Genomic DNA, 24,180 nt, shown 5'->3' with positions numbered 1-24,180 from the left:
TGAGCGAAAGTTAACAGCTCATCGGCTTTTTCCCCGAGAGCTATAAAGTTTGCAGCTGTAAGCAAATTTTATAGCACTTTTACAATCCTAACACCATTGTCATGAAATAAATAGCTCCTATATGTTTTGCTGTTGCCATAAACCCTGTTGAACGGCTATGCAAGCACATTCGTGCTTTTATATTTGACTTACATGGCTTCTTCCCTAAGTAAAGCCAACTAGGCCAAACTTGGCTCAGCCTATGAAATATTCACAGCCTTGTAACACAGTTATGGCTGTATGCGCAGACACAGGGGCATGTAATAAGCTGGAACATTCTTGCTGCTTTGTGACGAAAATTACTTTTTTTTTTCTTTTTTCCCCTAAGAGTTTCTTGCTGCCCAGGGTTAAATGTAGGTCAAGCTGTCTGAGCCGGTGTCTGTGGCACACAGAATGGGATTAAACCAGAATTTTCCACTCAACTCGACTGTCAATCACTGTAGTGTCTGCAAATGTTAAATTAATCTGGAGTGATCTGGTGCTGGCACTGAAGGGAGCTTCTGGGGCTCAAGGATGGCATTTTGGCCTCCATGAAGAAGCTGCCCTGTTTCCTCTGGACATGGGATGGCTATGTTCTGGCTGATTGCTTAAACCCCCTGCCATGATCAGCCAAACACAGAAAACAGCTCTGTACGAGACAGCGGCACATGCACGTGAGAAGCAAGCAGGGAGAAACTACACCTCGCGGGTGGTGGGACTGAAGACGGTGGCGATGGGAAGGTTATTTCCAGCACCACCACAGACTGCACTGAGACCCCCCCTGTCCTTCTTCATGCTTTTTTCCTCAGCTTTAAAACAGTATCAGCACCTTTCAGCTACTATTTAGTGAAGTGCTTCATAGTGGAAAGCATTAAGAGTACGAACTATTTTACAGTAAGCACCTTCTGGTTTACATATTTATCCCTTTATTAAGGAGAACGAGTCTTCAATGGGTAGTAGCTGTAGTGAGTAGGTCCACTGGCATCCCAGCAAAGCTGCCTTTGGCTTAGCATGTGACGGACATCACGGAGAGGGATCAGGCAGTCCTGCCAACTTAAATAATATATTCAGGCCATTTGGAACACCTAAGGTAAGCAGAAATAGGCAGTTAAATAGTAGCAAGCACAGCACATAGTTTTTCCTTATGTTTCGAAACATTCTGGGGACAAGTACTATACAGAATACCAAAAAACTCAGCTCATCAGTTTTACCACATGCAAGAGAATTCAGTATCTCAGCTCTAATCCCCACTCTCAGGAGCAATCATTTGGCAGTCTGTCTGGAAAAATAATGTAGAAAACAAGGAAGAAAAAGAAAATCATGCAAGTTTTTATCCTAATCAGTGCTAGACTTCTGTAAAAGTGGCACAATGCAAACCACACAAAAGCAGGGCACTGCCGCAGCAGAAGCGACCTATTAGAATAGGATTCAGCAGTAAGGTTTTTTAAATGTGCATTTTAATTAGAACTCATTTAAAGCACAGCTGATCAAAACAGTGATAATGAGAGAAGCCTAATTAATTTTTGTCTAAGTAACGAAGTCTCATTATGGAGTGGGCTTTGGAAGAAAAGGGTTTGGGATGTTAAAAACAGGGTGTTTGTAGTAAGACGCAATACTGCTGGGAGCCTGGAAGCCAGACCTAGAGGATTCACAGGACTGCAGCAGCCACTGTATTAATCTTTCAACAGGAAAAAGTAACCCTACTGAGATGAGACATCCCATTTATAGGCGAGTTCCAAGCTGCAACCATTGGCAGAGATATTAAAACACAATCAAACAGAATGGCATATTATAAAACAAATATAAATACAATTAAAACCAGATTAAGTAAAAGATCAAAGCAGGCTCAAGAAAAAAGAGAAAAAAAAAAAGGCAGTTTCCAGGGAGTTCAGGGTTCAAACAGAAGAGAAGGGAACAAGAGCTTGGAGGTTTGAAGCACTTCTAAGGGCAAAGGAACTAGTGATTTTCTAAGTACTAAAGAAGAATTAAAATGCTATAGATGAGGGAGCGCTAACCCAGGGTGGTCATAGGAGAAGAAGATGGTTACTGTTGAACCCAAAACAAGTATTGTAGCATTTAAAGAACCAAGCCATTTGAAAAGAACAGCAGCAAGGGGGACATGCCCCAGTTCCTACCTGAGGCCAATATAAAGGCTGCTCTGCAAGGAGGGTGTCAGAAAAGGGCTGGGACTGTGGCTCCCACAGATGACCCCTCTTTCTTTAAAAGAGCTGTGAGGAAGCCCCAGGTTTGAACCAGTGCCTCTAAGCATCACATCTCAGCAACAGAGAGATCAAGCTCCAGCAAGCACAGGTATAAAATACAAGCGAATAAGTTCATTAATAACCATGCCAAATAAAGCAGCACTTTATACTTATACATAAACAAAAATGAACTGCTCTGTCAAATAATATCTTCCCTAGTTTCGTTAAGCTTTAGTATGGCAAAGCGACAGGTATCAGCCATGGATAGCTTGATCTACCTTGCAAAGATCTGTATTACCAAAGACAAATGTCTTCCATGGACCCTTTTATCTATTTTCTTACTAAGTGTATCATCCCCCTCCCCCATTATGCTGGCCCTCAATTGCTCCTGTTTGAAGCACTGGCCAAAGCACGTCCCAGGTTTCTTCAACCAGGTTGTGCTTCCCCTTCCCATGAGCCCTATCTTGTGTGCTCATTTTTTTAACCAATTTTTGCAGCTCAGCGATTTGGGGCCAGTGCTTATCCCCTCGCTGGTCAGTCAGCGCTGATGTGCCAGAGGCAGCCACCAACACCCAGAGCTTTAACTGAGGCTGAGGTGGGGTTGTTACCTTAAAAGGCATTGAAATAATGAGTCGCTTAGACGAGTGTTTGGGTTTAACTCCGGTGGGTGACAGGCAGGTGCTCTGACACCGCTGCCTCCTGCCCATCCTGTGGCAGAACCACCTGAAATCATCCCGGTATCAATCACCAAAGGTTGAGGGTCACAGCACTGACACAAAATCCTCATCAGGTGCCCATTTCCCAGAACCCTCCCACATGCTCCAAGTGCTGAATCCACGCTCTGATTCCTCCATGATCAGCAGCAAACCAGCAAGGGAAAACAAGAAGTACTTGTTTTACAGAAAGCCACTCCAGTGTGTCATCTTTTTTTTCCCCCCACTGCAAACAGAAAATAAATTCAACAGGAGACAAATGCATTTCATGATTTTTAATAATTTTGTGCCATGGTTTAACCACAGCATATTAAGAACAAGCATAAAATCTGTATTTAAAACTAACAACAGCACTTAGAGCAACATCTTCCTTTAAAAGTATTGCAATAAACAGACCTTAGGTCTAAAAACTAGGACATCACCATTTGCTCAATTAAAAGAGTCAGATACACAACAGTTGAAGTAGTTTCCTGTATATAACTGGGAGTTATGGTGGAAAATAAGCAACAAATAAATTGTGTTAAAAGGAGAATAACATTTAAAAAAAAAATTAAAGCAAGCCAGGTTTGTCATAGCATCACATGAACAGCTATTGAGAAATTCCAATACAGTTGTAAAGACTTACTGCTTTTAATAGCATTGTTTTAACAACAATAAAATTTAAAAGAAAGATTAAATATTGTTGATAGTGCTGTACATATTTCAGAATAGCTTGAAACAAAATGGACAAAAGTAACAGATGTGCTGGAAATGTGATCCTGAAAGCCACAATGTTGGAAATACAAGAAAAAAATAAATCCATATAGCTATAAAGCATTTTACATTGTAAAACAACTAGCAAGAAACAACAAAGGAAGGGTCAACACTCTAAAAACAGGCATTTGATGGTTAAAGTGTAACAACAGGCTGACTGATGTAGATACTATCATGAAATGCTCTGAGCACAGCAGTGCGCTGTACAAAGATAAAACCCCTATTGCCGCTTATGTAGTCTTGGTACTGTAAGTAGAAAAGCTTTGTTAAAGAAAACTAAATTGAATTATTATTTTTGCTGTCCAGGTCTATGAGGCCCGAGGCTCTCATAACGTCTGCTTACTTTATGCTTCTTTTAAAGTCTCAGCTGCCTGCTGCGTTCTGTGGTGAACGGAAAAACGTGAACACAGCTGTGAATACACTTTAATAGATGCTCTGCTCTTTCCACTGCAGCTTCAAAGCAAATTAGTGCCTCTCAAAGGAGACACGCTCATGTTTGGTCCACTCAATATGCAAGTTTTGTTATGATAAATCCTACCCTAGATTCCTCCAGCGGGAGGTTTGCTCTGTACAGTCTTCCTAGTCAAGGCCTGGTCGGGGGGGGGTGTTTGTTTTTCTTCCTTCATGCACAGAAGTGGCACTGCAGTGCAAACAGAAAGGTGGCCAGGCAAGGCATAACTCCAAAACAATTATGTCCTGACAAACAATAAATGAGTTAACAAATGACAGCCACGAAATATGCGTGTTTCCCTATGGTACATGCTCGCTGACAAAACAGCTCAATATACAGACGGATGGATACAAGCTGCCTGTAAGGGCTTGACGGTGCAGAACTGGCCATAAAAAAAACTTACACATTTCTTTAAAACAAACAAAACAAAACAAAACAACCATGATCAACGTTCAGATACAGGACTCCTGTGAGAGGGCTTTAATAAAAATCTATATTTACAGACAAAAGGTGTAGCTGAAGTTTCAGGTGTACAGAGAAGTCGTGAAGGACCGTGCTCCAAGGCACCATCCTCCAGCGTGACAGACCAGACCCAGCGCCCGCTCAGACCAGAGGCCTCACCATCGGCTTCACTGGGCCTCAGGTAAGGCCCCCGGAGTTTTAGCAAAGCGTTTAGCTACTCATCTGAAAAAACAAATGGAAACGCCACCTCAAACATATCCCAACACGTTGCTACTACCTTCCATCTGTGGTTAAAGCCTGACAAGTATAAAAAAGCTACATACAGACACGAGTATCTATGGAAAGATTAGACGGGATCCATCTGTGAGAGGACTAAGTCTGTCTCGGACCAATAAACTTTTTAATCATCTACCATCCTGGGATAGTTAGAACAGTTTAGAAAAATAAGTACAGCATCTGCGAGTCTCTACACTAGAACTTCATGTTGAGTTTTCCTGAGGTATTTGCTTTACCGAAGAGCCCGGGCGGGGGCACGGGGAGGGACAGCCAAACACCCACAGACACTGGAGGGGGAACCAAACTGTCGAGAGAGCCTAGCAGAAAGTTAAAAGCCTTGTATTACTTTCCACATTGGGTCTGAACAGGTCTAGGCATTCCTCCATCACCCTAAAATACAAACCTGGGTTAAGCCGTTGCTGTCAAGAGGCCGATGCAGCAGTGCTGCAGACTCAAAGCTGACGCTCAAACCCGGCATTCAGCTCGCTGCCAAACCGCGGATTTTGTCACTGCCCCTCGAGCTGGTACCCCTGCAGCTGCACGGGTCCCCAGCGAACCCCGGCTACCCCCCAAGCCCGAGGACAGTTTTTGCCAGGGCAGGCCCAGCGGTGGGCAGAGTGCAAGGGCTGGCTGTTGTCACAAAGCTCTCGTTGGCTTGGGTTTGATTTTTGCAGGGATGGTTTGGGTCAGTTCCCACTCATCTGAGCTTCACTGCAAATCTAGGATGTGGATAAAACGATTCCAAAAGTTTTAACCCATTAAAAAACAAAAAAGTAATCAAGGATAATAATAAATAACGTATCTGCTGGAGAAGCAGTAACTAATACTGGTCCAACTCAGCAATAGCGAGGCAACAACCAATACAAGAAGCATCTATTATAGTTGCAAGGTTAAAACTGTGGAGGTTTTGGGTTTTTTCCTTTTTCTTAAAGTGACACATTAAAAAAAAAAGAACAAATCTTCACAGCAAAGATGCATCAAACGACCAATCACTATACACGAGCTAGTCAAAAAGGATTTGTTCAAACTTTTTCCCTTATGATATTATATTGATATTTAATAGGAAAATAAAGTACATAGACTTTTTGTCATTTGTATGCATTCATTTGCAAATTTTCTTAAAAAAAGGACCAAGCACAGAAGTTGGCATTCACAAAGTCTATGCCATTTTTGTGTGTGTTAAAATTGGTATCATCTATACATTATGTTACAGTATTAACTACATCTATTTGTTTCTCTATGTTTGTTTGTTCTACCCATTGGGTAGGATATGTGCATAATATGTTCAAGTTATACACAGCACCATACAAAGAAAAAAAAAAAAAGAAAAAAAGACAAACAACTGGAAAAAGCACCATTTTAAGTGAGGCACAACAAAGGTGGGAGCTCAAGGCCTGATCCAAAGCCCCCTGAAGTCGGCAAGAGTCCTCCTACCAACTTCAGCAGGCTTTGGATCAGGCCCTCTCGAGTGCAAGGGGATTCCTATCTGATCAGACCTGAACATGAGGCACCTTAGTTGCTTAGTTGCTTACCAACTATCGACATGCAAACCTCCTCCAAATTATATCTAATACGGACAGATATCATTTACTAATAACCCTATCATGGCAGACAGATGAGCACAGAGAAAAAGGAAGAAGAAAAGACAACGGCTTCCTCACCCACGAGATCCTCCACACACCATGTTGTTCCAGAAAGCTCGCGCACCAGACCATGTAAAACAGCAGCAGCAAATATAGCAGAAAAATGACAAGAGTCATCTCGGGCAGTAAATCACACAAGGGGCGGCTGTCGGAGGGAAGTATCGAGGTTACAAGTTTGTTTCTTTGTAAGGTAAGCTTTTTATAGCAGGAAAGCAATGCTAGCGATACCCGGGTGGCTTGTGTTCAGTCTGGGAATGGAAGAGAGGGCAGCAAGGCAGAAGTAAGAGCCAGGAGAGTTTGCAACACTTGTCCATATAAAATCGTGCTCAGTTTTTCCCTTTCGAAAGCAGAAGAAATGTAGGGAGCAGTTACAAAAACAGCATTAGCGGCCCCGAAATATATTTGATGCAAATAGTTGTGATTTCAAGGAAACACCAGCAGACTGTGCCACCGTGTGTCTGTGGTACTTGGCCTTGTGGCAAAGCCCTCGATGGAGGCTGAGCCATCACCTGCACTGGGGTTTGCTGGAAAGAGGTGCCATAGGGCTGATGTCGGTAATTTACACTCCGATTAATGAGCATAGACTGGCAAATAATACATTAAGTATTCAAAAAAAAAAAAAACATCTTACCAACCAACATTTTCAGCTGGGCCACTCTCAAAACTTCAATTTCCTAATGAAACATACAGAACAGAGTCTTTGGACAGGAAACCTCTGTAAGTTTAAGACATCCTCATAAAGGACTTTTCCATCCTCTAAAAGGCCTCAACAAGTCTCAGACAATTCAGGAAGATTGCCTCTTTCCAGGGATTTAAACAACTGACACATTCAGGGCTGGTTTAGGAGAAAAGTTGTAATAGTGCTGGTTGGCAAACAGGCGACACGGTGTGGGAAAAGATCAGATATGTGTAATTAAATTATTTGCAACAGCCTTCATCTAAAAAGCAAAGATGTAATCAAAAGTCAGCCTTCATCTGAACCTGCCGTACAAACGGATCACTCAGTTCTCAGCATCAGCTAGGTGTGAAAAAATAGGCTTCTGAGATATCCATCCTTTCTGCACATCAATACATGAGGTCTACATTAGGTTGTCCCTAAAAGCATGAGGATTTTTCAAACCTCAGCCAAAAGGAGAGAGCTGTTGGATGGAAGATGCACCAGGTCATGGGCAAGAACTTGCAGAGCAAGAAACTCCCCTACTGGTAAGAATGGAGCCGTGACATTTACAGGACTGAAAAAGTAAATTAAATATTCCTCACACCTCCAGCTGTTTGACAAATGACCTGTCATTGTTGCTGAGAATACAATATATAGTCATTTAGCACTTCTGGAAGGTGATTCTGGAATACTAACTAATATATAGGTAATCAAGGGGTAGGATACAGGCACAAGTTTGCAGGCACGTATGTATACACACACACGCATGGACAGGGCTTAATGGTAATGACCAGAGAGAACTTGTGAATAATCCTAAATACCTTCGAATGTACCAGCAAGCCTACTGTTTATCCTTGGGGGAATGAAAAAAAAAGCAAAGAACAATTTTGTAGCATATCTATTTTCATCATCATACTATTTTCTTTTCCTTTGCCTATGAAATCAGGTTACCTTAGTTACAATGAGCATTAAGGGCTCAAGAGCCAGAGTAATAAATCTTCTCTAAACCATCCAAACATTCCTCGCGGATGAGAGTGTCAGTTTTAAGGTCCAATATCTCACTACCTGGCCGGGTTACAAATGAGCGCCTCGGACAGCCAACACACGGGGACGTCCGCTCCAGCAGGACAAGGCTTTCTTCCCTATGGCAAAGAAAGTGCTTTCCTTTCTGAATCAATGTCATTGCTCTTCCCTGAACCACATTCATGGGGATAAATGGGAAAAAAAACATCTCAGCAACTTTATTTCTACAACACAAAAATTAAGAGATTTGGGATAACAGAAGCAGCTTCCAGCTGGGACAAATTGGTGGAAGAAGTGGTCAAGCAATAATAATAAAAAAAAGCCAAAGGAGCACAGCTTGACCCCTGGTTCCTGCAAATTCCACGACTGCAAGAACATAGATATCTGCCTCACTGGCCATCAAGACCTGGTACGTGGGGCATGTGCCCCTGTTTCTCTACTTACAAGGAAAAAGCACGCTGTAATAAAGTGACATCAGACTGAGACTGTGCTGAGCGCAGAGCTCACCACTGACAAGATTAGGAGCAGCCTAAGCAGGTCCTCCCTGACAAAAACCAACCTATTATGCAAAGTACTGTGAATTCTGCATATGCCACAAGCTACAGGACAGGGATCTGAATGCTGCCCCGTTGACCAGGTGCTGGTCGTCATATTCCTCACTCATCTCTGGAAAGCAGCATCACACGCACAGAGCCTGCCTGAGCAGCACCCACATGGACCCAACCACAACCAGGCTACGTGTACATCCAGAATCACAGCCAAGCGCTCCCTTGGGAAACTTGGGGAGAAACCTCTTTTCCATGGCTAAACCCCCTGTCTTTTCCAGCCCTGAAAGACCACAGGAAAACATCAAATACGGGATGTATTTAACACCAAGAAGGGAGCCGTGCCAAGCCACATAAGGGAAAAATCAACCTTGATCATAATGCTTTATTTCTTAAAGGTACATTTAAAAAAAACCCCAAACAATAAAATAAAATCTTTAACTTGAGAATTTCTAAAGTGGGGACGTGACTGGATTGAATTTTGGGAAGATGGGTTTACTGGGCAAAGGTCAGAAGAGAAGATGCAACCACAACTCACGCTAATATGATCCATCACACAGAAAACTCCACACACATATGATGTGAGTTTTGTGCATGAAACACATAAACCAAAACACCAGTACTGAGGTATAACCTATGTAATTAAATCTACAATGTCTGAAGAAATCTTTTAGGATTTACAAAGCTTCATTTGAGTGGCTGTGGAAAACAGTTTGTTAATTCTTGGTATTTTCAAAGGGATTTTTCCATAAAAGCTATCCTCCTATCTTCAGAGATCGCCAATTTCTAAGCCTGTAAGGATTGACAGTGGTATCTAATTCTGGTATTACTTCTTTTACCGTTCTCTTCTGTTAGGAAGAGCGCATTTTCTCTCACTGCAACAAAAGAAAAACAATAGGAAAACACATACTGTTGCAACCTTATACTACTGGCAGCATTCCTATGGGAGATCACTAATATTCATCAGAAAATACCATATTTACTCCTGTAAGAGACCCCAGATTGCAAGCTCACCTATAGCAAGCAATAGGTGACAACATTTTCAGAGCTGACAAGTATTGTGGCTGCACATGAGCTTAGGGCAGCAGAATATGATGAGCAGGTAAAGATGCAAGAGGAAACGCAGCCATTAGGTGAGCAAATACTAAGTTCTTCTTAAACAAATCTTTCCTACAGAACTGAAACAGGTAACATTTTCCACGTAAAGAAAAATTAAAGAGACAACAGTGCACGCATTGTATCGGGCAATGTTAATGGTAAGCACGTAAATGCACCGGCATGCAGAGATGGCGAGAGATGGCGAAGGGCTGTCTTCAAAGCGAGCACGTTCCCAAGAGGTGACTTTGGAGGCAACTTCAAGGTTCACTTCACTGAGATTGTGCACGGGGAAGAGCTGGTACTGAACCCAGGGCCCAGAGCAGGTGTGCTCTGCCATGACAACTGAGTTCCAGCTGTTCTTGCCTAAAGGCTAAATAACCCTCACTCAGGCAACAGCACAGTACCTGTGTAGGTGCACATATATTCTCTGATTTAAAAACTCACTTCTGAAGGACACCAAAAGTCATTGAAGACCAAACCAAACATGTTCTGGTTTTGCTTTTTTTTTTTTTTTTTTTTTAACTAAGAATTATGTACATAGGTTGTTTGCAAAAATCTAATTTCACAGCTTTTATTCCCAGGAAGCAGACATGACAAGAGCCCTAGCTGACTGACAGCCACCTAGTCATCTCCTAAACACCTGTCCTGTGAGTCTGAGTGTAAAAAAGAAACGCAAATTCCATCATACAATCTGTCTCACCCTTCAAATAACACATAAATTAAAAGGCAGCTTTACTCCGCATTACCAGCGTGACTCAGACCAAAAAAACAAATACAGAGACAAATGAGGCCGCGTATTCAGACTAACAGTTACACAAACATGTTCTAAACTAGAATAAAACCAAATTACCTTATGAAGTAAACAATCTACACCGAGGCCCGTAACACACACACACACACACACACACACACACACACACACACACACACACACACAGAGACACGCATACTGTTTTGGCATTAAAACTCTGCATAGATCGAAGATGCACTTCAGTGATCAGAGCCCCTGGTGCACAGAAGTCCTGCAGAAATCCAGCCTCCAGCCATGGACTGCTGCCCTAACCATGCACAAGGCTTGAGGAAACAGGAAAAAAATAGGTGAAAGATCTTAAAGTGAGAAGGTCTATGACACACTCATACACATATATATTAGAAGCTATTCAAGCTAAGACTCTAAAGGTTCTTACTTTAAGTCCATTTCCGAAACGCATTTTAAGTGCAAGTTGTGCTTTTTCATGTGCTTGTGATGCCACTGTCACCATTTGTCACCCACCGCCCGGTGCTGCGTGTGCTTCTGCACAGAAGCGGCCGGGCAAGGGACACCCCACTTGCCCCTTCACAGCCAGGTAACACTTTCCAACCATTCTTCGGACCAGCGTGGCAAAACCAGGGCTTACAGACACTTAATTAATACGCGAGTCACCTTTACCCACGAGCGTCGGTCCTGCGGGCGTTAACCGGGCGACACGCACGGAGGAGGGTTTTCCGCAACAGGGCCCGGAGCAAAATGGTTTGTGGTGGGAATAAGTGGTGCTCCCACGCTGCTGCAGAAGCCGCAGCATCACTGTCACGGATGCTCTCGGAACTGCTGCGGAAAGTCCACGGGGGGATGGGGGGGGTTACAGCTACAAAGGCCCCTTCGCTTCACCAGGATGGATCTCCAGGACTGAACTTCAGTACGTGAAGGATGAAACGGAGAGTGAAAAGCACAACAGAGTCTCACGTATTTTAACAGCATCGCAGGGGAGAAAACCCACCTTGCGTTTTTAAACAATTTATTGCATAATGTCATGATATGTGACTAAATACATTTCAGGCTACAGTGAGGACAAAAATCTCTAAAACCATAAGTACTGGCGATACTGCATTATGATAAGGAAAAGAATGGCAGCACTTAGTTAGAATCAATACAAATTAACACATCTGGGATTTTGTTTTGCCATTTACGAAACAAATAGTCTACACTGCAAAACAGCTAAACCCTAAGTGATGGAAAATGCTGGGATTTCTTATTTGCCTTCTTCCATCCAAAAGTCTCCAAGACACTTCATGGACGCACTGTTATTTGAATGCAAATTATTGCAAAGACGAGTTAAGTGTCCCTGTATTTCTTGATTCGTAAAAGTCAAGAGATGTCAGGCTAAGTCCTGTCCCCTTTTTCTAGCAAACCCATGGGGAGGGGGGTAAACTCCTCCAGATTACTTCTGGGGCTCTATCATCATTCCACAGGTGAAAAGACAACATACAGAAGAACTTCACATAAAATAGTTCCCTCATATATATTTTTTTAAAACATTAAGATAGTGCAACTTTTTAAAACACATTTATCACAACACAAATTAATTCCTTGCATTCATCTAAGTTCTCAACTTTATACCTTGGCACACAAAACAGGAATTTTGTTTCATATTAAAAAAAAAATCCACACCCTGGGAGGAAAAAAAAAAAAAAAGCAAACTGGCCAATTCTTCCCCCGTTTATCCAGCAAATCCACCTTCTTTCTTCTGCCATTCAGTGAGTATAAAACAGGCCGTACAAGCCTCATTTCTGTGCTAAGTTAACTTTTAGAATTAAATAATTGAAATAGTTTATTAAAAAAAAATAATATATCCCCCCCTCTCCCCTGAAACACTGCTTGTAGACAAACTGAATGGAAGTTTGTATTTCTTTCGATCTGCTTTGCATGCAATTCCCCTGAAAAGGAATCAGAAACAAAGAACTGGTTTGCACGTTTGGTTTTACTAAGTTGTACCACGTGAAACGTTAACAACATTGTGCACCGGAGCATGGGGGTCTTCCTCCACCGCCCTGCTTCAACCTCTCATCTTCAGTTCAAATGCATGTGGGCGAGTATCTTAGACCAGGTTTCCCGGTTTCCGGTCTTGGCCTTTGCTGGGGACTATTGTGCTCTCTGAATTGTTCTGCTGAAACTGAAGTCTGCTCCCCCTCTGCGAGGAAGGAGGCGCGTTGCTGTGCTGGTGATGGAAAAAAGAGGAGCCTGGGTAATGCCCCATGACCTCGCTGTACGTCGGGGGTGGTCCTTCCATCCTTCCGTTACTGCTATAGTTGGTTGCACTTATGCCCGAATTGCTGCTCGGTGGGCAGGGGCCCCCATTGTACATTGAGATGTCTATCAAGTCGCTATCAAAAATGGTTCGGTTGGGTGGTGCCCTGACAGATTCCCGGTTGAGCTCCATCTGCTGTTCTGGGTCCCGGAGCTGCAGGGTGCACGGACCTTGGTATGGTGGTGGCTCTTCCCCGTCGGAGAGGGAGATGGTCGGAGGAAGGTCAATCTCATGCTGCATGTAAGGGTAAGTGGGCTGGAAGCGACTGAAACGGTCCCGCTGCATAAAAGATGGGGCAGTAAACCTGTCCCTGGACCTTGGAGCATACATGATCTGAAATGGGAAGAGAGAGACTTGTGACTCCACGTCTGAGCAAAGCACTGTGGCTGCTCTGTATTTAAATGCTTCTCTTTGTCACCCATCTGAAAAGGTTAAACCCAGCAGATACTGTGCACACGTGCTCCCACACGCATGCATGTGAACAGAAGAGGTAGGAGCTGCAGGAAGGATCTAGCACAACATACTTGAGAACAGCTTCACAAAGTAAGACCAAGACCTCACACAGCTCTGTCTGACATTAAAACAAGTGGAGCTGAAAGAAAACTGTTCTGTTCCTGTACATAGGAAACACTTTCTAGTCTTGACAATTAACTAGTTCTACAAAAACGCCCCAATACTGAATTTCAGCTGCAGTCTGAGCCTCTCCCTCCTACTCAGAGTTAATGCAATACCCCGTGCACAAGCAAAGAATTCAGATGGTCATTTTAGTATGTTTTGCAAAGGCCCAGCATATCTCGCGCCTTCACTACCAGCGTGTATCAGGTGTCCTCCTCCCCCTCAGCTCTCAGACAGAACTCAGCCTCCGGGAAGGACCTGCAAAGCTTCTGCACCATGAGTGGAAAAAATGTCCCCAGCATATTAAGCCCTGGAGAAGGTCCAGCTTTACAAGAGGAAGAGTTCAAGACACTGTGTAAGAAGCTATTGCTCCTCACTTGGACTATGCCAGATCTGGAGAGACATACCAGCTTCATACGTCTAGATCTATCAAACCACTCTTCTCATTTTTGCATCCATGCAGGGTCTTTAGCCCCTGACCCTCACAGATTCAAGGTCAGCCACCAGGAGGAGTCACTATTTGACACAGGTGAGCTGTAGCAACACACCCACAAGCTATCACCCAAGCCAGGGGCCTGTGCTAACCCGAAGTGGGGAGACACTGGTGGTAGGATTTGTGTTGTAAATCACAGGGAGAAGAACAACTGGTCTCCCAGATTCGACTGAATACTCAGATCACTGAGCTACTGCATGAGAGAGTTGAGAGGGACAGGTCTACCACTTACCTGTGAATGCCTATTATGATACAGGTACCTGCAGAGATGAGGTGTCAGGTAGGTAAAACTTCATTCTTTTAATGAAAAGGTCTTAAGCATTTATGGAATGGGAGTTAAGGCAAGCTCAGACATCCACATGAACCTGGCTCTTGGTCTACACTGAAAAAGCTTTATCTTCTAAATAGATGTATGCTTTTGGGGGGAGTGAAACAGACATAACAGAAAAGAAGAAAATACATTCGTGAAGATAATAGGAAATTCGTACCTCTGAAGCACCCTGGCGTGAAACCGAGCTTTCTGAAGGCCACAAGCACCCTTCCTGGAATGCAGAAAAACACAACAAAAGAGAAAAATTAATAGATCAAATCACCATCCTACCTCAAATGCCATGACTTTTCAGAGCAGTCAACTTCTAAGGACTGGCTGTCTCCGCCTCTACCTAGAGAAAAGTGATAAACAAGCCATGTCCCACTCCTTGCTTTCCAAAACCAGAGCAAACAGCAGTTCTGCAACTGAGCAAGTCAAGCTTGGTCCATGTTGCAGGTGCCGAGATGCCACCCACAGCACCCGGCCTCACAGGGCGTCAGGACACAGCAAGCCGGCCGCAGCTACGAGCACACGGCAACGCGCAGGGGTGACAGGAGAGACTTCGGCACTTGGGTGCTGAGTGGGTGCCCTTCACCTCCCATGTCAGCACTGTCAGCAGGTATGAAGAGGCTGACCTGCCAGCCAGGATCTCGATTACACACCGGAGCCAAAACAGTTCACAGCGAAACCTGGCATCTGCAATCTTGGTGAAGTGACAGGCGCTCTAAACCCAGGCAACTTCTGGTCAAAACTGCCAGTTGCCCAATTCCCACCATCAACAGTAATTAAGCAGCTGAGGTTTCAGCCACCAGTTCCCCCTCTTCAACCACTTCCCCAAACACCTTCTCAGGCCAAGGTATTTTCTCTCTAATGCCATGAATGCCTGCTCTGACACTGTACCAGCACTCAGGGCAGAATAAAAGGGTGAAGAACATGTAAATGAAGAAAAACAGTTTAAGGCATATCATCATTTTTTCAATTAATTGCTTAGAGTAGCAGCAACTACCGCAATGGATTTATTTTACTGGAAAATCTCAAAGCTGTAAAGGACACATCAGAGCTGCTATAAAGCACAGAATTTCAATCTTGGTGCAACAAGAGCAAATCAAAACACTGTACGGTCACAACATTCCCTTGGTGCTAATTCAAGCTGTATGATTTTATAGGCATAAGAAACTTCAGGAACAGGAAGGGAAAATGCACACTGTCCCCAAAATTTTTACCATGTATAGACTACTTTCAAATCCTACTGTACTTTTTCTTTTCACCATAGCATCTTTCAACACATTTCAGATATAAAAATAGACCTAACTAGATGTTCATCATGACACTCAGAGACCAGAAGCCATCTGTGATCTTGTCAAGAGAGTCCACTGAAAAGCAAAGCTGCTCTACGAGGAATCTCCCACAGGATTCAGCTGTTCAGGGAAATGCTTTGAATAACAAAGCTGGTCAATCACTTCTCTCCTGTAGCTGTAGAGAGCAGAGATAGAGGGAGACTGACAACTACAATTATTTACAACTTCCCTTTGCATGTATCCCCACTTGCAAAGACCTGATATGAAAGATAATTCTTAGGTAGACTCATGTATTTCAGTGCCTATAGAAGGTTTTGTCAATAGAATAAATTGTAACGATATAACTGTATATATACTTGTGTGTATATATATATATATATATATATATATATGTACACACCTTCCTTTCCACCCCTCCAGCACCCAGATTCCCCCATTTTGAAATATCTGAGGGTGTATTTCCACAACTAAAGACAATCAGGTTGTCAGCAGCTGGCCCAGCAGGCTCCAAGCCTGTTGCAATTGTTAAGTAAAACTTATTAGTCAATGCTAAAGTGTTTAATTAACTGCCCATGAACTACAAGCCACACACAGCCCAACAGCACATTCCTGAGTGATGGTTTGAAGAATGCGATAGTATGTAGCTTTATGCCTAGTGCAACTGTCTCGGTGTCTCCTTTAATGTGTTCAGGCTCAGAAGGGTGGGAAAAAGGCAAAACCAATGACCCAACCCACGAAGGAATTCAATCTACCACCACTGCTTATGTTACTCAAACTACCTTATGAAAGAGAGTTTCCAGTGTGGAAAAGGAAACGACGCTCCCATGCTAGGGGCAATCTCCCCTACAGCAGGAGAATAAGAAGTGCTGAGGGAGATGGTGCAGTATATGGGAAAAAAAACCTCCTCACTCTGCGATGAAGCAGGACCTGGATGCTGAGCCTGGGCACAAAGACCCGGTACCAGCAATGCCGAAGAGAAAAAAAACTCGCTGGAAGAGTGGAGTTGCCTGTTATTCTACTGCTGATCCCTGAATGCCAGCATGGCTGCTGCAGGAACCACACAGAGTCCAACCAGGGTGCTGTGACAGGTGACCGAGATGATGAGACCAAAGGAACCCAAGGCTCTCCCTACTCTGGACTAACTATTCAAGGAGTTAGCTTGGAATGCAGCTGAACTCCAAGGCCATGAGATCCTTAGGATGCAAGGATGTGTAACAACATGGCTTCTGCAACAGTGTATCCTACAGCCCACCTCTACCTACTCCGTTCCCTAAGGTTTCCTCTGGAGAGAGCAGCAAGCTGAATAAATGGTTTGGCAGCAGCCAAGCCCCAGTAAGATCTCTGTCCCAGGAGCCAAGCCAGGAGCCAGAAACTCCCCAAGCAGATGGCTGGGTACCATGTGCTCACGTACCCACACTTGGAAAATACCAACCCTGCCATGCATTCGTGGTCAGTCCAGTGCCACAGTACAGGATTGCCTCGTTCTCACTAGAATAAGCCCAGACTAACTGGCCCAGCCTAAGGAAAGGCACTACACTCTTACTTAGTGCACGGATGAGTCTTAAAATGGACAGCAGAAGAGGCAGGGAGAAACGGAAGGAGCTGACCGACAACTGGGTTTACTGCACTCAGCTACAGAGGAATCCTTGAATCCTTCTAGGACACAAACTTATTGTAGAGTGACCTGCAATGACAAATACAAAAATGTAGAGGGCCTTTTTAAACTTTGAGAGCAGTATGACAACAGTGAAGAAGAATACAGAGAGGAGGAAAAGAAAGAGATAACGGACAGCATGCCAGTGCTTAATTACGAATGCCTCTATGAGGTTTGTATTTACAAGTATTTGAGGGATACAAAAGAACAGGAAAATCATTTCTACTTAATGTCACGCACTAGATACCCCTTGTCCTCTTACAGAGCACATATTTCATTAGGTGCCTCTGTGTCAGACGCAGTAGCTCGCTGCTGAGCTGTGCAGCTCCCGCTCCAGGGCTGGCCCAGGAACGGACAGCTCAGAGCAAAGGCAGACTCTGCGCGGGTCTCCAGCCACTTCAGGTGTGCCCTTCTGCCAGTATCCCAAGGCTAAGAGAAAAGTTAGGAAATTAATAAGAATTCAACACACTGAAGTGCTTTGCTGAATCTTGCCCTGAAATGCTATAAGGGTTTTCCTGCGCTTTGCCTTCTGTAGATAAACCCCATCTCCTCTACAGAAGGTGGCATCAGTCTGGAACAATATAACTGTACCCAAACAGGTACCTGCCCCATCTTCCCAATTTTGGTCTTTTCAGCCATTGTGCCTTCCTGGAATTGCTGCATCCACCACAACAGACTTCCTACCCACCTTTCTCAAGACAGGGAGATGCTCCCTCCCTTGCACCAGGTAGATACAAGCACACCCAAGGGCTGGTGCCCACCAACCCCACTGTTCTTGGGGTGATGGCAAGAGGTTGAGAGGAGAAAAAGGGAAAAAAACCTCAGTGTTGCAGAAAGAAAATATCCCCATGACTTTTTTTCCCCCAGTCCCCTAAAACATAGCTGTAACATATAACATCTGGGAGTGCCACAAACAATCTGGGGTGACTTACACAGAGGTGAAGTGTTATTTCTTGTTCTCATCCTACTTACAGACCTTCTTTTGACCACTAAAATGTTTCCCTGTGCTCAGATCAGTGAAAATCAGGTAAGAACTGACAGCATTTGTATTTGTGCTCCCTCATATTGTTTTGCCCCTTACAATTCAAAATACCAAGGCAGATTGGCCTAATGACAAAAAAATTACTTTCAACTTTGTTTCACTCAGTTACTCCTTATCCCATGAGCAGGACGGTATCAGGCACAAGCAATACAGCTCAGAAAAACAGCTGAGCAGCCGCCAAGCCTGTCACAAACCTGCAGCCCCAGTACCGCCGACAGGCACCTCCCAGCAAGCAAATCCAGCGCTGGCAGCATGTCCAATGGACGCCCCTTCACAGCAAATACCCACGGATTTGCACAAGTACCTCTCGGGTATGTACAATCAAGGTTAAACCTCAGCAAATGCAATTTACTTGTTTTTTTTTGTTTGTTTTTTTTTTTTTGTTTTTTCTGCAGGCAATATATCATTTACCTGCCTCTTACAGGTTCTCAAGAGCCAGCCAATTCAACTGGTGGCTTCTTAAACAGACTGGAGGTCTTCAGCTGTGATCTTCAATACTCAAAAGGAACAGGGATAGAAAGCTTATGCATTCATTCCCTGTATCGTCTTCATTTTTAAAACCGTTAGGTTTTAGGATGAAAAAGGATGAGTCTCCATAGTAAATCCTAGCCCCTACAAATAACGCCAAAGCAAAAAAACCTTAGAGATCTAGCCATGTCTTTTACTGACCTTAGCCATTCCTAGGTTTCATAATAATTAACAGAAATTAATTTTGCTATTAGATTTTGAAATAACAGCATCATTTAATAAATTCAGCTGGGTGGTTACCTAATTATCTTAAGGTGATGATGATTTAACTCAATATTTAGAGCTCAGGAGACTGGATAAACCTAAGATAATTTGCCTAATTCGTATTTTATAAAGGTTAAGGGCCTCTAGAATTAAACAGTTTAGGAAGATGACTCTTCAATACCATTTTTACACACTGTGCTTCCTGGAGCACAGTGTCATCCAACTACCTTGGCTGAGCATCAGCACATTGACAGCAGGAAAGAAATTTACTGGAAGAGTGGTTTTTAACTCAGGATAAATTGCAGGTAAAAATTTATGCTCATTAAGAAAAATTCCATGAAGCAAATGCATCCCTGTGCTGGTTTTGACTGGGACAGAGTTAATTTTCTTCAAGTAGCTCATATGGGGCTATGTTTTGGATTTGTGCTGGCAACGGTGTTGATAATACCAGGATGTTTTAATTACTATTGAGCAGCACTTACACAGAGTCAAGGTCTTTTCTGCTTTTCACCCCACCAGCGAGTGGGCTGGGGGTGCACAAGTAGCTGGGAGGGGACACAGATGGGACAGGCAACCCCAATTGCCAAAGAGACATTCCATACCATATGATGGTATGCTCAGCATATATATAGTTGGGGAAAGGAGAATGAAGGGGTGACATTCGGAATGATGGCATTTGTCTTCCCAAGTAACATTATGTGTGATGAAGCCCAGCTTTCCTGGAGATGGCTGAACACCTGCCTGCCAATGGGAAGCAGTGACTGAATTCCTTGGTTTGCTTTGCTTGTGCACACGGCTTTTGCTTTAGTTATTAAACCATCTTTCTCTCCACACGAGCTTTCCCTTTTACCCTCCCAATTCTCTCCCCTGCCCCACTGGAGAGGAGTAAGCAAGTGGCTGTGTGGTGCTTAGTTGCTGGCTGGGGTTAAACCACAACAATCCCATATAACTCAAACTTTGTTTTTTTTACTGACTTTTAAGGAGATTTTTCAGTTTTTCTCCACTTTCCAGTTTCTGAGAATTAGAACTCTGCCTGAAATTGTATTTCCTGAGAAACAAAATTCAGTTTTTCACTTTCTGAAATGCAGTACAGGTATTAAGAACACACTTCTTTTTCCCTCAACTAAACTCAGACTTTTATACACACCTCTTTTGCAAATGAAGCAACTCAGCAGTGTAATTGCTGATTTTGGCCCTAGGTGGCAGTGACACATTGTACTACATTAAAGCAGAGGCTTCCTCAAAACACTCCGGGAAGGCAGAGGGGCTCGTTCGTCTCTGCCTCCTCCTGGGTGACACAGACCATCGCAACTCTTAGGATTGCAACACTCCCCGGCCCAACACAAGCAAAGCCAAACTATTGCATTGACCCCGAGAGAATGACGAGTATTCCAGCAGGATTGCTCTTCCCTTTAAAAGCCATGTTTCCCAAGGGCAGGAAAGGTTACAGCATCTGGCAGAGCAGCACGTGGTACCAAGAAGTACTAGGGAGAGGTAACTACAGAGAGCACCAAACTTCTCACTTTAGTCCACCTCCCTATGCTTACAGTCATTATTTCTGCTACTTAATGCTTTCAAACTTTTATTTCCCCAGTTCCACAGCACTTTACCACTTCTGAGTAATCTTCATTTCATTCAAGTGAAGGAAATAAGTACTAGTATCCTTTCCCCTTTATTTGGAGATGAAGCAACTTGCCCAAGGTGACACACTGAGTCAGGAGCCAGCTGAAGCTTCTCATCCTACCTGCAGATTTCCTGGATGATCCTGCCCTTATTAACCATGTTCTGACTTTATTGTGGTGGACTTCAAAGAATGGCAGCCAGTGCACACTGTCCCTCCTGGCAGCACACCCTGAGGACAGGCAGCCCTGTGTCCCTCACATGGGCAGCAGGGGAACATCACACACCTCCAGCTCCTGCCAAATGCCACCTGGTGCAAAGGAAAAGGTCTGGCAAAGCAGGGTGGTCTATAGCACTCACACTCTCTCCCAGCTATAGACTGGGTTCTTGTTCCCACCTGGATTTTCTTTTACGAACAAATCCCTGGAGCTGTCGATAGTATTTAGTATTTTCCTGATGTCCCCCTTTTATTCTGAAATAGCTGTTCCAAGAAGGAGGGCGGTGTTTTTACAGCTTGGCATTCAAGATGGGCATTATCAATGCAGGTCCTAATGCAAGCTGACTAGCCCTAGCAGCAACGCTGCCCTCAGTGCAGGGAGGCTGGGGCCGGTCAGGCTGAGCATCTTGTGTGATGGATGCAGGGGCTTTGCTGCCAGGAGTGGACCTGGGGCAGTCGAAGCATTCAGTACTCCTTGCACATCCACTTTATAAAAGACAAAGACAGAAGCAACCAGGATGGGGAGAAGGAATCAATTTAGGAACATCAGAAGCTCACTAAGTACCTCCCTGTAAGTCACTTAGTTAATCTCTTTTTCCCCTCAACGCCCTCCTGGAAATCATTGGTGATGACACTAAGAGTTAATCATCAGAAAGCAAGATTTATCTTGGTTTTATCCCAGCAAACAGCAGAGTGCCGTGGCAGCTGCTCAGCCACAGCTACCTGCATTCCACCAGGATTTTGGTTACCAGCAACATCACCCTCCCAATACAACATCAGTCCTCCCAAGGCACAGCCAGCAACACGCCCCTCTCCTGGGGACTTTAGACACACATAGCCTGTGCACGAAAGTGCCTTTCCACGTCTGGCACATGGCTTTGCCCTGAAACCCCCCAGCACCATCAGTCACCCCTGCAGGACAGGTTGTGCTGTCCCAGCGAAGCGGTCCTGGGCATGTTCCTGGCACACTCCAACCCTACAGCCTTCACATCCCCCTCAGATGCTCTGCAAACCTGGGCTGGCTCCCGGCTGTGAAGGCAAACACTGCTGACGGATCGATCCACCAGCAGCGAGAAACATTCAACGTTTTATCCATCGCAATACGGACACTATTCAGTACCGTGCACGCTCACTTCAGGATGCTGCTGATGCTGACACAGATGTCACTCAGTATCATTCCACCTACCACAGTTATGACCCTAAACCTCCTATTTCTGCTACCGTTAAAACAGGATTTGGATGTTTTAATGTTTAACACTATGGGAGGGCAAGGTTTGCCATGGGAGAGCAGGCAGCATCCTCAGCAGCTCTGCTGCAGAAGCATCCAGGACTCCTGAGCACGCAAGCATTCTCCTGCCCCTGCTGTGACCTGTTTAAAGCCTCAGCACACTGACCAAGGTAATAAAACAACGAAAGACATGGGGAAATATCAGAAGATGAGCCAGTGGGGATGAAAAGGAAAAAATAAAATTTAAAAAAAAATTAAAAGGAAATAAAAGAAAAAATATAAACATGGACTGGTTGTCATACAGGAAAGCATATTTTCAGAACAGGAATGCAACAACTACTTTTCAGCATGTACTTGTCAAATAACATTTTTTTCTTTTTTTCTGGGACTGGTCCCCTTTCTGCTCTTCAAATGTTAGTAATACTTGTGATTCCAGTGATGATTCATTGTCTTCATAATAGTCTGATTTCTGGACTTTTAATTTCACCTTCCAGGCTTTTTTTTTTTTTTTTTTAAAAAAAAACATGAGGGAAGTTCAGCCAGACAAAGAAACCCACAGATACCTTTTATTTCATTATTTTGGAGGCATGAGTTTTACAGGTGTGATGTTGGCAATAAAGGCAGTAATTTATCTGTTCATTTCTATTACACTTCCTAGAAGAACCAGAATAAGAGAGATCATCTGTTCGATAGCTGGTCTTTACAGGCCAGAAATCTGTGCGATTCAGCCACAGCACAGCTGTGGGAAGGCATGATTACCCAGAAATAGGACAGGCTTGAATAAAAGGAAAATCAAAGGTAACAAAAGGATTTTAAAAAGGCCCATCAGAGTAGGCAATGCATGACTCTGCATCTTGATATACCTCTGCTACCTCAGTTACGTGAAGGGGGTTCGCTTCACAGTTCACTACAGGAACTAGTTAATGGTCAATTAATTTCCTTTACCATTTTAACAAATGTCTAAACTTCCTCTATTTCCATTCACTATTCCTCCTCCAACAGAAGGCCTGAGTCAGAATGATATTTTCATCAGACATTAGTACTTCATAAATATTTAAATCTGTTTTTAGAGTCTACATACCATTAAAAAAAAAAAAGGAAAATAATAGCCTTATCAGTAGCACTTCCACACAGAACAAGGCCTGCCTGGTTAAAAATAAAATTAAAAGCGTATCATCTAACCTGCATCTTACTGCTCACACTATTTACCTTGTGCAACTGACTCTGCAGTGGACAAGGAGAAGAGACTGATCATTCCTAGTTTCACATCACAGAAGAAATGCTTTAGTTTCCCAGCCCTCATGCACCACATCCTGCTTTTAAGGTTTGCATTGCAAGCAGCACACAACCAGTTTCTAACAGAATTTCCTTTTAACACCTGAGATTCAAACATATTTGACATCTGACCTTGAAGACCTCCGAAGTCCTGTTCCCCGTAAATATCACCTTCTATCAGAAATCCAGATGAGTAATAGTGGTGACAAGCCTACGTCAGAGTTTTCAGAAGAATTAGTAACCGGTTCTTGCCAACCAATCACCAATTCCCATGAAGTGCTCACTTGGCTGTGATTATCATTACTTATGAAGGTTCCATCAAACTGAAACTGAGCCAGTGTTGTAAAAATTATTTAAGAGCAGTTCTGGATACTAAAGCAGCTCCCAAGTCCCCACTGCCAAATTACATGTTCTTCTTCTTCTTCTCAAGAAGGTGATGTTTCCTTCCTCACGTCCAAGAGAAAAGGCACTGCTTGCTCTGGTAACAGACAATACTAACGAACCATACAAAGGAAATAATGGGTTACTTCACACATTTGACAGCTTAATGCAGTTCTAAAAGATTTGTGATGATGAAAATGTGTTTCCTTTATCTGAAATTATATCATTTTAGGTACTTGTAGCAATTATAGCTAACATTTTTCAGACAAAAGTGTAGTTCTTGAATTACAGCATCCATCTCAAAGCAACACTCAAATTAATATAGCCAATTTTTCCAGCCCTGAAGTCCACAAGGTTAAGGTTTGACAAGTTCCAGTTTCATCCGTAACCAAATTAGAGCTAAACACTC

At 43.5% G+C, this 24,180-nt stretch overlaps 1 protein-coding gene across 3 annotated transcripts in view; it reads right to left on the bottom strand.

Annotated features, from left to right (window-relative positions):
* Positions 1-9,113: 9,113 nt before the first annotated feature.
* Positions 9,114-24,180, bottom strand: part of LDLRAD4 (low density lipoprotein receptor class A domain containing 4) — a 294,067-nt gene continuing 279,000 nt past the window's right edge. For all 3 annotated transcript variants that reach the window (XM_082044432.1, XM_082044434.1, XM_082044433.1), the window contains 2 exons: positions 14,503-14,556; positions 9,114-13,239 (listed from right to left, as the gene is read on the bottom strand). In XM_082044432.1, the coding sequence (XP_081900558.1) occupies positions 12,697-13,239; positions 14,503-14,556 (597 nt within the window). In that variant the 3' untranslated portion in view covers positions 9,114-12,696. The remainder of the gene's footprint in view (positions 13,240-14,502; positions 14,557-24,180) is intronic.

This window comes from Streptopelia decaocto (assembly GCF_964273445.1).
Source record: "Streptopelia decaocto genome assembly, chromosome: 2".
Lineage (NCBI taxonomy): Eukaryota > Metazoa > Chordata > Aves > Columbiformes > Columbidae > Streptopelia > Streptopelia decaocto.
The sequence above is the reverse complement of the archived record's forward strand: the minus strand, read 5'-3'. Positions and strand labels throughout refer to the sequence as shown.